Here is a 12,537-nt window from a genome sequence, read left to right as displayed (position 1 = left end):
GTACACATAAGAAGAATAGATCTATTCAAAGAGATGAAGAAACTAATCTCCTACTAAATTAAATGACAGGCTGAATGTTCGATGAGAAAACAGAACAATCACAGTAAGGAGAGCCCAAAGTCAGCGCAGGGATCTCAGCAGGTAGGGCCCATGCCAAGTCTCGGTCTGAGAAACAGGAGAAAATTTTCCTGAGCGACTCAGTACGTGTGTCATATTTCTCAGCTCAATGCAACTTTCTTTCACAGTGTTACCAGAGCCTCCAGCTCACAGAGGGACAAAGCTAGCGGAGGTACAGAGAGAGAAACTTTCTCACACCCTCAAACTGTGTGGAGAAAAGGATACGATTACACAAAAATTACTGGGGGAAATCACTGCCAGCACATAAAAAAAGAGGAAATAGACAAGATCAGATGGGAAAATAGATAAATGCATCCTATACTCAAACCATTGAGCATTTCTCAAGAGACTTCAGCTCTTATGAGCCAATTTAAGGTGAACACATCATGTTAGGGTTGTTATACTAGACAAACACGAAGAACAGAGATCTGCTGTGACGTAGCTACACTTAAAAAAAAAAAAAAAAATCACAAATTACTGGAGAAGATTTTACACAAAATACTATTTCAGTCTTTCTACGTAAAAATGTGATGTTTAACTGAATGTGTAACTTGTCATTTCTTTGTAATCATCTGAACCCTACTAGGGAAAACTGTTTTAAAGTAAATTGCTGTTGAAAAATGTATAAGAATACTTAATTACACACTATCCAAAATCCGATTTCTGAAATATAGAGTAAATGTGAACGTCAGCACTGAATTTGATTTGGCACGGAGTGTAATGCAGCTGAAGAGAAGCAGCAGAACAGCCCTTGGCTCTGTTGTCTAACCAGCTGACCACTCCATGAGCCAGTGGGCAGAGTAGAGTGCCTCTTTTACCACCCACTCACACACAAACACACTTCAGAGGGCCACACTGAATACATTTTCTCAATCTGGACTGGATCATCTTTCCTTTCCAGAATAAATGATTATCTATCTATCCAGCATCTTCACTCTTTGATCTATGCAGTGAAGTGCTCTGACACTGTCAGTTGTCCTACATGCATTTCTGGGTCGATTTTTCTTTCTTTCTAGGAAATCTAAAGACATGTGTTATGTCAATTATGTATGTATGTGTGTATATATATATACACACATACATTATATATATATATATATATATATAGTAAAATAAAATTTATTTCTCCACATTTCCTTTAGCTTATATGTTAGATTCCAGCGTTTCACCATTTTGTAAACTGCAGTGGACAAAGGTTGGTGACTCTTGACAGATGTGAAGAGCTCAGGGAAAATTACTGGATGCGGCGAGAAAAAGAACTAAAGAAACGCTTGACATGTGCGTCACGTGACTCCAATAGGCTCCAGAACACCTCTAGTTCAACTTTCGCCGGGGATAATCTTTTCTAATGATCCCAGTAAACTGAGCAACATGTCCCAAACTCAAGTGCGATGTTTTCAGGACACACATAATGTGTGTTTGGCCCATAAACAGCTAGCTGGAGAAAAGACACGTCCCTCTTACCTTTTTCATGGATTTGTGTGTCGGGACCGCAGTGAATGCGGCGGACAGCTCGCCGACGTTCATGTTCACGTCGCTGTTCTTCGTGCTTGTCATCGCAGAGTATTTCTCAGCAACGTTTTCGCTCTCTTTAAACTCTTTGCTGGCCTGTTTCACCTCCAGCTTTGCATCCCCGTCAGAGTCTGTCATGGCAATCTATATCTAACGTTACGCGCTTTCCGAGCCGTTGCCGGTGGTTTTACGCGATAGTCCTTCAGCTCTGTTACTGTAACCTTTCGATTCGTCCTTATGTTGCTGGAGCGCTTCAAAAGCTCCGACTATCTCAAAAGCGGAAGGGGTGATTGCGCAAAAACGTCTGCAGGAGAGGCACAAACTGTCGAATGCGGATAGAAAACGGATGCGGATTCTAGTTTATAAGAATGTAAAACACCTCGAGCCGCAGTGGACCACAGATTATTATATTACTGTCCGGTTGACAGCCAGCAGCAGCATCAGCAGTGGGCGGGGCTTAAAGGCAAGCACCTGCACGCAGAGGAAGTTGCACGAGAACAGTCTTTAACGGTACATGTACCGTAATCTGCCGCTTTTACCTTAACCTTATTTTAAACAGTTCTTGACGAAAACAACTGATATTTACGATATTATGTTGACTTTGAGAGGTTAACATCGAGAAAATACGTTAAAAGTTGTATAGGCTATAACATACTTATCCGAGTTGAAAATGTTTTGAGAAATGTAGGCTATTCATCTTAAAACTTGATAAAGGAAAACAAATACGAATATTTGATTTATATTGACCAAAAAAACCTGATATAATTTACTCAACCCTCATGTTTTTTCGAGACTTATTTTCTTCTGTGAGACACAAAAGGTTGCATCTTTTCCTTACAATGAAAGCAAACGGTGAATACATCTCTTTTTATAATCCACTAAAGAAAGTCATACAAATCTGAAACAGCATGAAGATTAGTAAATGATGATAGCTTTGTTATTTTTGTGTAAACGATCCCTTTAAGTCCCATATCATGCAGTCTTCTGGTTACAATTTTCATCTATTGGTGAATTGTCCCTTTAAAACTGTGCTTCTTAACCTTTTGCCCCTCTTTTTCCAAGACAGTATTCCTCTTACCAAAGATGATATGTAACTCTCGTATATTTGTTGTAAAATATATATTATTTCTCAGCAAAGTTTATATATATACAAATAAATAAAGGTAAATAATTGTAAGAATTACTGGGCCCCAGCCCCATAGTTGAGAACTACTGCTTTGAAATATCTGATTTCATTCACAGTTAAGTAGATTAAAACACTGAACTGTTTGAATTAGGATCATTTACAGCCTTCTTGTGCTCACACAGATTATAATAATAAAGACAAGTTCACAAAGCATGGTCTTTCTCAATGTGTTTCGCACAAATTTTTTATCAAAATACAGGTTAGACGACTTCAATATCCAACACAACAATTAGCATTTCCATGTAGGAATTAGATGAGCCAGGAACACAGTGACTGGATGCACAAACCTCACTCAAATTACAAATGAATGTTGTATCAAAACACTAATGTAAAATTAATTCATGTTACGGGCGAAACCTGTATGAAAGCTTGGGAAACAAAGACACCTTATACATCCTTGGTGACGAGGGCTGATTTCCGAAAAATGTTGCCCTTTTTGTCTGTATTGTTTTCCCAATGCTATTGTCGCCATTCCAAACATGTACAATACGCTGAACAACACTACAATTACCTTGTAAGAGATAAATCTACAACATTTCCATGTAACTTCCCACTTATAAGTTCATAAACCTAACAAGAACCAGCCATAATGCTAAAAAAAGTAGAAAATCAAACAGCTCGCCTTGGTCTTCATGCAATTAATTGCCAAAATTCTTGTTTGTTCTACTACCACCTTTGAAAAACATCACGGTAAATGAGTCATTACTAACTGCGTTTTCTCTCTCTCTCTCTGTGGGTCAATTTACACTTTGCTATTTAATTGCTTTTTAAACCGCAAGCTGAATTCATTACGCTGTATATTAACAGTAATGGCTCTACGCGATCTTCTGGAGCAATGCAACAACACAGAGAGAAAACAGATGGGCCCCTCCTTTTAGTGGAAGACATGAGACAGGAGGAACACAGGCCATGATGAATTAGGACTGTCTGTTAATGTTGCGTTGGAGACGGTGATCCACAATGGTGACAATTTGGGCCTTCAGAGTCACTTAAAAAAACACAGCTGATGTTCTAGTGCTATGACACCCGGATCATCTGGGCCACGGCCTCGTCTCCCGTCTGGTTCTGGTCCTGTTGCTCCTGCAGGGGAACGGGAGAGGAAGAGGGTCAATAATTACCCTCACGCCTAATTCAGATTTGCTTCACTCATCACCTCTACAAAACATTTCACACACAAGCATTTTCACTAGGGTTGGGACACCATGATTTATAGCATCAAGAAAAGCACTGAATAACCAAGAGATAACAGTGAAAGGTTTATGTTTAGCAAGCTGTCACCTCAAGGATTCCAGGGAAATGGCAGCTATTTAGGCTTCTGTTCTATAGAACTGTTTGACGTTAAATAAAATAAAAATGACTTGACAAGACTTGATGAACAGGAATATGCATCACAAGACAGTTTACACTACCATTCAAAAAATGTAATGTTTTTTAAAGTCTCTTATGCTCATCAAGGCTGCATTTATTTAATCAAAAGTATGGTATATGAAATATTATTATAATTTAGAATAAGTGTTATTCCTAAATAAGTTATTCCTGTGATTTCAGCAGCCATTATTCCAGTCTTCAGTGTCATGTGATCCTTCTGAACTCACACTAGTATGTTGATTTGGTGATCAAGAAGCATTTCTTATAATTATCAAAGTTTAAATAGTTATGCTGCTTAATATATTTGAAGGACTGATACATTTATTAAGGATTCTTTGATGAATAAAGTTCAAAAGAACAGCATTTATGTGAAATATAATTTGTAACATTTACTGTATTTACTGTCACAAACAAAGATAATCTTACTGATACTAAACTTTTGAACAGTAGTGTAATTTTGTTACAGTGTTATTTTTGCCAGTGAACCTTTTGGAAGTCAGTGAGAATGTTTATTCAGAATAAAAATCACAACATGTGACAAAAATCAACAGTGACCACACTGCATAGGTATGAAATCCAAGCACAAGGACAGAACCAGATCCAATCCAAACAAAATACAATAACAGAAATGCTTCCTCAAACGAAATGTAGAAAACAACATAAAAATATATATATATAGTCAAACAATGACCTGAACATTTCATTTTAATATTTTTTATGCAGTGATTTCATATTTGAAACTGACACAGTTTGCCAGTGACAAGCATTCATGCTTTCTTAAACCTCCATCCTGTTAATAATAATAGTGCTTGGATCAAACAGACAATCACATGATAAAGTCAGTCACATTGCATTAGCCATTCTTAGTCTTGAAGAGCTGCATCAATAGAATGCAGCCAGGAAATATCAGTGTTTTCATCCTGATTATGTCATGACAGTGAAGAGTTTATCTTTTTCTGTTAAATATGGCAGAAATGGAAATCCAAGTTCAGATGGACAGGTCATAAAATACCACACAGCAGATTTAGCAGATCATGCAGTCTGTACGCACGAATGCTTAACTAGCAATGAGACATAATGGGACAGACTCAAGCGGCCAACAAGCACTGGAAAAAGCAGGAGGTGATGCGTGCAAGAGCAGCCAATGACAGCATGTCACACAAAGAAAGGAGCGAGAATGAATCTGCTAAGGAGCTCAATGAGAGCAGAGATGAGTGTCTATGCGAGGGGCGAAGTGTGTTCGGGCAGCCAATGCACGCTCGTGAGTTCGGTGGCATTGCATAGGTCTTCCTGCTTGACATGGCCCTGCTCTCTCACCTGCATTGCCAAGGCCATTTCTTCTTTCTCTTTAGGTGAGAAGAACCGCCCCCCGTCACCACGCTTCCGCTGCATGGCGTGTTTGTGCCGTGACTCGTGAAGATATTTCTGTAGGAGAGAGTAAGGAATCAGCCTGGATATGAGGCATAATTCATGTCAAAGGGGCTGTTTACACCTGGTCACTTCATGCGTTTTGTCTGATCGGATAGATAGGTGTAAATGCCCTCCAAAACGCATTCGAGATGGATATAAATCCGATCGCTCAAACCACTTCAGGAGGTGGTCTAGGCCGCATTCCAGACAAAACTGGGTGTGTGTAAATGCATCTGGTTGTTGAAACTACATATGTAAATTTTACTCTTCCCAAAATGTAAAAAATAATAAATGTGTGAGAGCATGTTATAGGCTATATGACATTATAGTCAGATCTGACTGCGCTAATGCAACGCATCGCCGAGGACGAGTAGCTGAGTATCTCTTCAGCAAGCCGAAGCGCAAACTGCCGTAAATGAAACTGAAAGTAAGACGCAGATGGACAACACACAATCATCTTCATTAAAAAACAGTAAGTAAGACAAACTTATCTTTCCAGTGCTGATGCCGTGCGCTCTCCTATTGCGGTCTTTGATCTTGAAATGAGCTGATAATTAATAAATGCAGCGCTTATCTTTTGATTTTGTTGACGTGAACTTCGTTAAATTTAATTATAGCGCAGGAATTGAAGATTTATATCTGTTTTGCGAAAACACATTTATGTGGCCAAATGTAAATGGAAACATTTTAACAAATCAGATAGATATCCGATCAGCGAAAACGCATGAAATGACCAGGTGTAAACAGGTCCAAAATGCCGTTTTACACCTGGCATTCAGAAAAGGAAGACTCACCCTTCTTTCTTTAGGGATCTTGCCCTCTGCCTCTAACTTGGCACGAGCTTGACGTCTCTTTAAGATACGATGATATTGCTTGGCATTAACATACAGCGGCTCCTCTTCGAGCATCTCGGCCCCTGGCAGAGGGATTCGTTGGATGGCTGGCACAGCACTACTACCCGGCACCATCTGGCAGAGCGGGCAAGAAAGGGGCACGTCGAATTAATTCAGTCTGCTATGTCCAAACACATAAAATATATTTGCAAATGTAACAACTTCAATCAATCAAATCAAATCAAATTATCAGCAATCCAGTGATCAGTCAGGTGACAGCTAATGTAATATGGACTGAAATATGATGACACTAGTGTGAGAAAAGGACACCCACAGAACAGTTGAGTGGATCATTTGTGAAGAGGCGACAGGCTTGCACTTGAATCAGTGCTAAAGATTAACACACAGCGGATGGAGGTCGCCACTTTGCACTTGCTTCTGAGTAAATAATCAAATTCTAGGAAGATTCCTCAAACTAGGATTTTCTTAAAGACACTGAATTATTAATTACAAAGTACTAACTAATATTATGCATTAAAAGAATAGTTTCCATATATATTCTCTGTCATTATTTACACCCTCATGTTACTCCGAACCTGTATGACTTTTTCATTAAACACACAAAAAAAATTAATCCTAGTCACTTTCTTCACGTAATGAAAGTGAAACCTGGGATCTAGGGTGACAAATGACAAAGAAAGCACCATTCACCATTAATTTCATAAAAGTGACTAGTTTGAATTTATATTTGAAAATATGGCATGATATTTCAATTAAAATCTTCTTAAGTCATAAAATAGCTTTTTGAGATAATCAGTAAATAACTGATCACTAATAAACTTCCCCTCCTCTGTACATCATCTCATTCCCACTTCTGCATATTCAAACTTGTCACATCATCAGTTAATCTGAAACAAAATCATCTTTGATAACTGCTCACATCAAACTGATATCATTTTATCTAAAGGTATTTTTTTTTTAGTTTGAGAGAATTACTTAAATTTCACCACTTTTATTTGATACTTTTATGGTACTTTTTTGTCATTTTAAAACTTGACAGACCAGATCCAGATTGTTTTCTTTGTAACTTTGTAATTGTAACTGAAATAAATTAAAATATAAAATATCAGATGAAACCTTAAATGAAAATTAGAAATGTGACAACAAAATAAATAATTTTGAGTAATAAAATTAATAAAACTAAAACTGAAATAAAAATAAATTTAAATACATTTAAATCTATCTATCTATCTATCTATCTATCATCTGACTATCTATCTATCTATCATCTGACTATCTATCTATCTATCATCTGACTATCTATCTATCAATCTATCTATCATCTGACTATCTATCTATCTATCATCTGACTATCTATCTATCTATCATCTGACTATCTATCATCTGACTATCTATCTATCTATCATCTGACTATCTATCTATCTATCTATCTATCTATCTATCTATCATCTGACTATCTATCTATCTATCTATCTATCTATCTATCTATCTATCTATCTATCTATCTATCTATCATCTGACTATCTATCTATCTATCTATCTATCTATCTATCTATCTATCTATCATCATCTGACTATCTATCTATCTATCTATCTATCTATCTATCTATCTATCTATCTATCATCATCATCTGACTGACTGACTGACTGACGGTGGTTAATGGTTAATGGCTAATGGTTAGAGAGTCGGACTCGTAATCCAAAGGTTGCAGGTTCGAGTCTCGGGCTGGCAGGGATTGTAGGTGGGGGGAGTGAATGTCCAGCGCTCTCTCCATCCTCAATACCACGACTGAGGTGCCCTTGAGCAAGGCACCGAACCCCCAACTGCTCCCCGCTGCAGCATAAATGGCTGCCCACTGCTCCGGGTGTATGTTCACGGTGTGTGTGTGTTCACTGCTGTGTGTGTGCACGTTAAATGCAGAGCACGAATTCTGAGTATGGGTCAAAATACTTGGCAGTATATCACTTCACATATACATATATATATATATATATATATATATATATATATATATATATATATATATATATATATATATATATATATATATATATATATGGGATAGTTCACCCAAGGGATAGTTCACCCAAATGTTTTTCCAAATGTTAAAATCATTTGGGTGAACCTTTTCCAAAAGGTAAAATCACTCGTTTGTCTGCTTGTGAAAAGGCGAACCCAAAAGCAAGGTGATTGAGATTTAACACAGCATGCACACCCCCACACCTTTGATGATGAATTAAGGGGATGGTTTAAGTTTGTTAGATACCTCATCAGGAGGTCTTACCATGACCATTCCTCCAGTGTTCACCATGTTTCCAGATACTGGCAGGGTAACGGTAACTGTGCCCTGCCCGCTGTTGGTTGTGGAGGTGTTAGCGGCCCCTGCTGCCTGGACAATCTGAGTGCCTGCCAGGGTGCCTGCTGGGATGGTGATCATGCCTATGGAGGGGAAAGAACAAATAGTTCTAACCTGAATAACCTTCAGTACAAGCGTATAGAAAGATATAATCATGCTTGTCGAACCGTGACTGATCATCCATATAATGTTGTTCATGTCAGATTTAATGTACATTAATAGAAGACAGATCAACCAGGTGTATATTGTGTGTATTTAAATACCCTGCTGCAGAACTGTGCCATCAGCATTCACAGGCTGATATACAATAGTCTGTCCTTCAGCTGTTTGGGCAACCTGCTGTCCTTGAACTGTAATCTGCTGCCCCTGTGAAACACAACACAAATTCATTTATATAGTCCATACAACAAAAGCAGTGTGAAGTAATAAAGTCTGCCTTATCGGCTGCACAAACTATGGTCATTATAGTTAAGAGGGCAGCATTCTCTCTCTTTTTGGGCATGAAAATCCAGAACATTTCCAATCCAAGTATAGTCCAACGAAACAGAGAAGAGAACAGAGTGTGTTTGAGACCTGGTTCTGGCCCGCAGTAATGGCAGTCTGAGGCTGCTGTATGATGATCTGTTGAGCCTGACCCTGCTGACCCTGCAGCTGCAGAGTTTGACCTCCCTGCAACTGAATCTGACCTGGCTGAACCAACTGGATCTACATATACACAAACAAATCAGAAATAACACAAACAGATATTAATTTCAACAATACAATCTATAAACCACACAAAATAAAAAATAAAATAAAATATGTGCATTCATATCAATAACAATTCTCAAGTCTCATAAAATCATCAACTATGAGCATTAATAATAAGATTTTAAGATCCTTTTACTGTTAAGTATATGACAATCTATTGAAGTAGCTTTCCCCACATTGACAAGCAGAGTAGCACTTACCTGCTGAAGTCCTTGAGCTCCAGACACGGGCACCTGCATGATCGTCTGGCCCTGAGCTCCAGACATGGCCTGTACCATGATGGGCTGACCTGAGGACGTAATCAGCTGCCCGCCACTCACCTGGACCATCAGCGGCTGACCCTGGACCTGAGCGCACACATACACTGAACGTTAGCATGGGGCCAAAGGGTCAGCTGTAGATATTCAACACAATATTAGACCTGCACATGCAGCTGTAGGCATTACACAAGGTATATATGGCAACATTTATTATGGAACCTGAAAAATCCAGCCATGTTTTTCAGGTTAATTTATAAGAAATAATACTAATTAATAAGGGCCCTATAATTTGGGCTGGTGGTAACGGCTGTCATGAGGTAGATAGATTTCCATTCCATGTTTGCATTTTTACACAAACATGATTATAGTGAGAATCCACTCAAAAGACAATCATGCAGTTCATCAAAATCCATACAGTACTGTGAACTCGTATGCGTTTGAAGTGTGAAGTGGTTTTAACATGCAACACACACTGAAGACAAACACAAGTGATCTTATAGTACTGTCTCCACAGCTATTCTACAAGTTCTACTTTATAAATTCTGTTCCAGACACATTAAAAGAGGTGAATCCCACTTCAAAATGTGTCCTGAGCAGTTGCGTTGATGCCTGGGCAACTTGGACAATAGCAGAAAACTCACTGGATGATCCTGATTTGTTGTAAGTAAAAGCAAGTCATGCTGGATGAGCTCACATCCTCACAGACAGTGTGACATGACGCATGCAACATCACAAGCCTGAAGGTCGGAGTTCACACAACTACCTGGAGCGTTTGCACTTGCTGGCCTGTAGCGACGGGTGCTTCTGTTTGCAGCTGTACTGCTGTTACGGTGCCCTGAGCCTGTGGACATTCCCACATCACACCTTGCTCTGCATCATCTCTTACAGTACAACTAAATGCACTACTAATATTTGTGTGCCTTATTTTATGCTTCCTAACAGTTTACCAATTTTCTTAATAGGAGGAGCAAAGTCTTCAAGTATTTTTTATTTACTTATTTATTTTTTAAATGTATTTATTTTTTATTTTACTTTATTATTATTGATGTTGTTGCTATTTTAATTCAAACTATACATTTTGGGAAATTTATCAGTCACTTGGTGGAACCTTATGGTGAAAGTTATTTCATTGAAAGAAAAACTTACTACATTTTGATTGAAAATGAGTTTTCAATAGAATAACATGTACTAATAAATTGTTCACAGTAAGACCAGTAACTATGCTTTAAGAAAGTAAGCAGCATCAGTAATTTCAATGAATTTTAATTTCACGTTGGCTCCATGGAGACAATTTTGTTACTTTCGCAGACTAAAACATTTCAGTCCCCCCTTGATGTCCAGTTTGAAATCTGGCTCCTAAAGCAAAACTGTTCGACAACCAGTTCAACAGAAATAATTAAGAAGTTTCTTTGTCCGAGAAAAAAAGAAAGAAAAAAAAAAAGATAATATAGTATTAGATAATATATTATATATATAATATAATATATACCTCAAAGAAAAACTAATATTTTCTTTCTGACTCACATTTCTGTTTAAAAGCATGTTGCAAAACACACTGGGTGTGCTTGTCTCACATAAACCTTGTTTTTAGCAGGACCGAGAAAGTTTATTTCAAAGGAGAGAGACTGTAGGCCACTACAAGAACTATTAACTCAGTCCTTTCCTTGAATTGGAAACCAGAAGCAGATTACTGCTATATTAAAAATACTACTGTACCTGATTTACAGTAAAATTTAGATAAGTTTAAAAATGCATCGAAAAACAAATAAAAACCACACTGAAGGTATTTTTTCCATATTAAAGGTAACCGATTAAACAGCAACCTGTTTACATGGGCTCTTACCTGCTGCTGTATTTGCCCATTAGCAGCTTGCACCACTATCTGATTCCCACTGGTTGTAGTATATTGCTCCATCTTTCCTTCCTCACCTAATTTGTCATAAAACATAAAAAAATAACTTATTATTCAATATAAACACAACTAGCAGATTTCTATGAAAACAAATGAGGTCTGATGGTGTCCCTAACTGCAGGTTTGGGCCAGAAGCCTGTTGTATTTTGAGACTGAATATGTTTCCTTGTTAAAGGTGCTTAATATTATGTACAGCATCTTATATTACTTACTTAGGGTATGTCCGATGTTTTTAGCTACACATACACAGTTAAGGGCTGAAAAGTTAACAAGAAGGTCTAAATAATTCACATAGTTGAATCATTTCACAAACTCCTTCTAGGCGGTTTGTTTGGCAAACAACATTTACGTTACCCCTTATTATGAGCAAACCAAGGTAACAAAAATGGGCCGAAATTCAACCTGCTGTTTAATTAGCGCCATATTTCACAGACATTATCAGGTCTGTCTTTGTTTTGGACTGCACTAACAGTATCATTCATGCTCGCGCTCACTCCCTCTCGCATTAACCGATTTGCTTTCTGTATATTTCAGAATTAGTCATTTGGTTGGTCACTGACAAACCAATCCGTGTTGTCAGCTACCATTTCCCTTAGAGCAAGCGCAACCCTTTACCGTTTCTCCGGTTGTCCGGTACCTTTCTGATTGGCTCCACTACAGATCTCACAAACCCAATCAACACAGTGGTGCGGACAAAATGGCGCAAAATGAGCCACACAGAGAAGAAAGGGGGCAGGCTTGACGCATGTGATCGGCGAACGGAGCCGAGTTTTGCCGAGTAGGAACGATCCGAGTCGGAAAGATTCGAATG

At 38.2% G+C, this 12,537-nt stretch overlaps 2 protein-coding genes across 10 annotated transcripts in view; both read right to left on the bottom strand.

The window, feature by feature from the left end:
- The window catches only part of LOC306849826 (S-adenosylhomocysteine hydrolase-like protein 1), a 31,367-nt gene extending 29,273 nt beyond the window's left edge, over positions 1–2,094 (bottom strand). The window contains exon 1 of the mRNA XM_079385161.1: positions 1,582–2,094. Within this exon, the coding sequence (XP_079241287.1) occupies positions 1,582–1,767 (186 nt within the window). The 5' untranslated portion in view covers positions 1,768–2,094. The remainder of the gene's footprint in view (positions 1–1,581) is intronic.
- Positions 2,095–2,970: 876 nt separating this feature from the next.
- LOC306849845 (nuclear transcription factor Y subunit alpha-like) lies at positions 2,971–12,434 on the bottom strand. 9 transcript variants are annotated; one of them, XM_079385198.1, is made up of 9 exons: positions 12,342–12,434; positions 11,658–11,743; positions 9,755–9,901; positions 9,378–9,509; positions 9,068–9,170; positions 8,715–8,887; positions 6,388–6,561; positions 5,501–5,608; positions 2,971–3,895 (listed from the first exon to the last, which is right to left on the bottom strand). In XM_079385198.1, the coding sequence occupies exons 2-9, from the start codon at positions 11,727–11,729 to the stop codon at positions 3,833–3,835; spliced, it is 972 nt and encodes a 323-aa protein (XP_079241324.1). In that variant the 5' UTR covers positions 11,730–11,743; positions 12,342–12,434; the 3' UTR covers positions 2,971–3,832. The 9 variants fall into 9 exon arrangements, with proteins under 9 accessions (XP_079241324.1, XP_079241326.1, XP_079241325.1 ...); XM_079385200.1 differs by having other exon boundaries at positions 8,733–8,887; XM_079385199.1 differs by lacking the exon at positions 12,342–12,434 and adding an exon at positions 11,939–12,325.
- Positions 12,435–12,537: the final 103 nt, after the last annotated feature.

Source organism: Barbus barbus, assembly GCF_936440315.1.
Source record: "Barbus barbus genome assembly, chromosome: 29".
In the NCBI taxonomy this organism is placed as follows: domain Eukaryota; kingdom Metazoa; phylum Chordata; class Actinopteri; order Cypriniformes; family Cyprinidae; genus Barbus; species Barbus barbus.
This window is presented reverse-complemented; position numbering and strand designations above follow the sequence as displayed.

What these genes read in the sequence shown, in the direction of transcription:
- LOC306849845 (XM_079385202.1), bottom strand. Translation starts at nt 11,729, where the DNA reads ATGGAGCAATATACTACAACCAGTGGGAATCAGATAGTGGTGCAAGCT. An exon ending in GAGCTCAAGGACTTCAGCAG is followed by an intron (nt 9,510 to 9,754) that starts GTAAGTGCTACT and finishes GTGTATATGTAG; the next exon opens with ATCCAGTTGGTTCAGCCAGG. An exon ending in AGATCCCTAAAGAAAGAAGG is followed by an intron (nt 5,609 to 6,387) that starts GTGAGTCTTCCT and finishes TCTCTCCTACAG; the next exon opens with AAATATCTTCACGAGTCACG.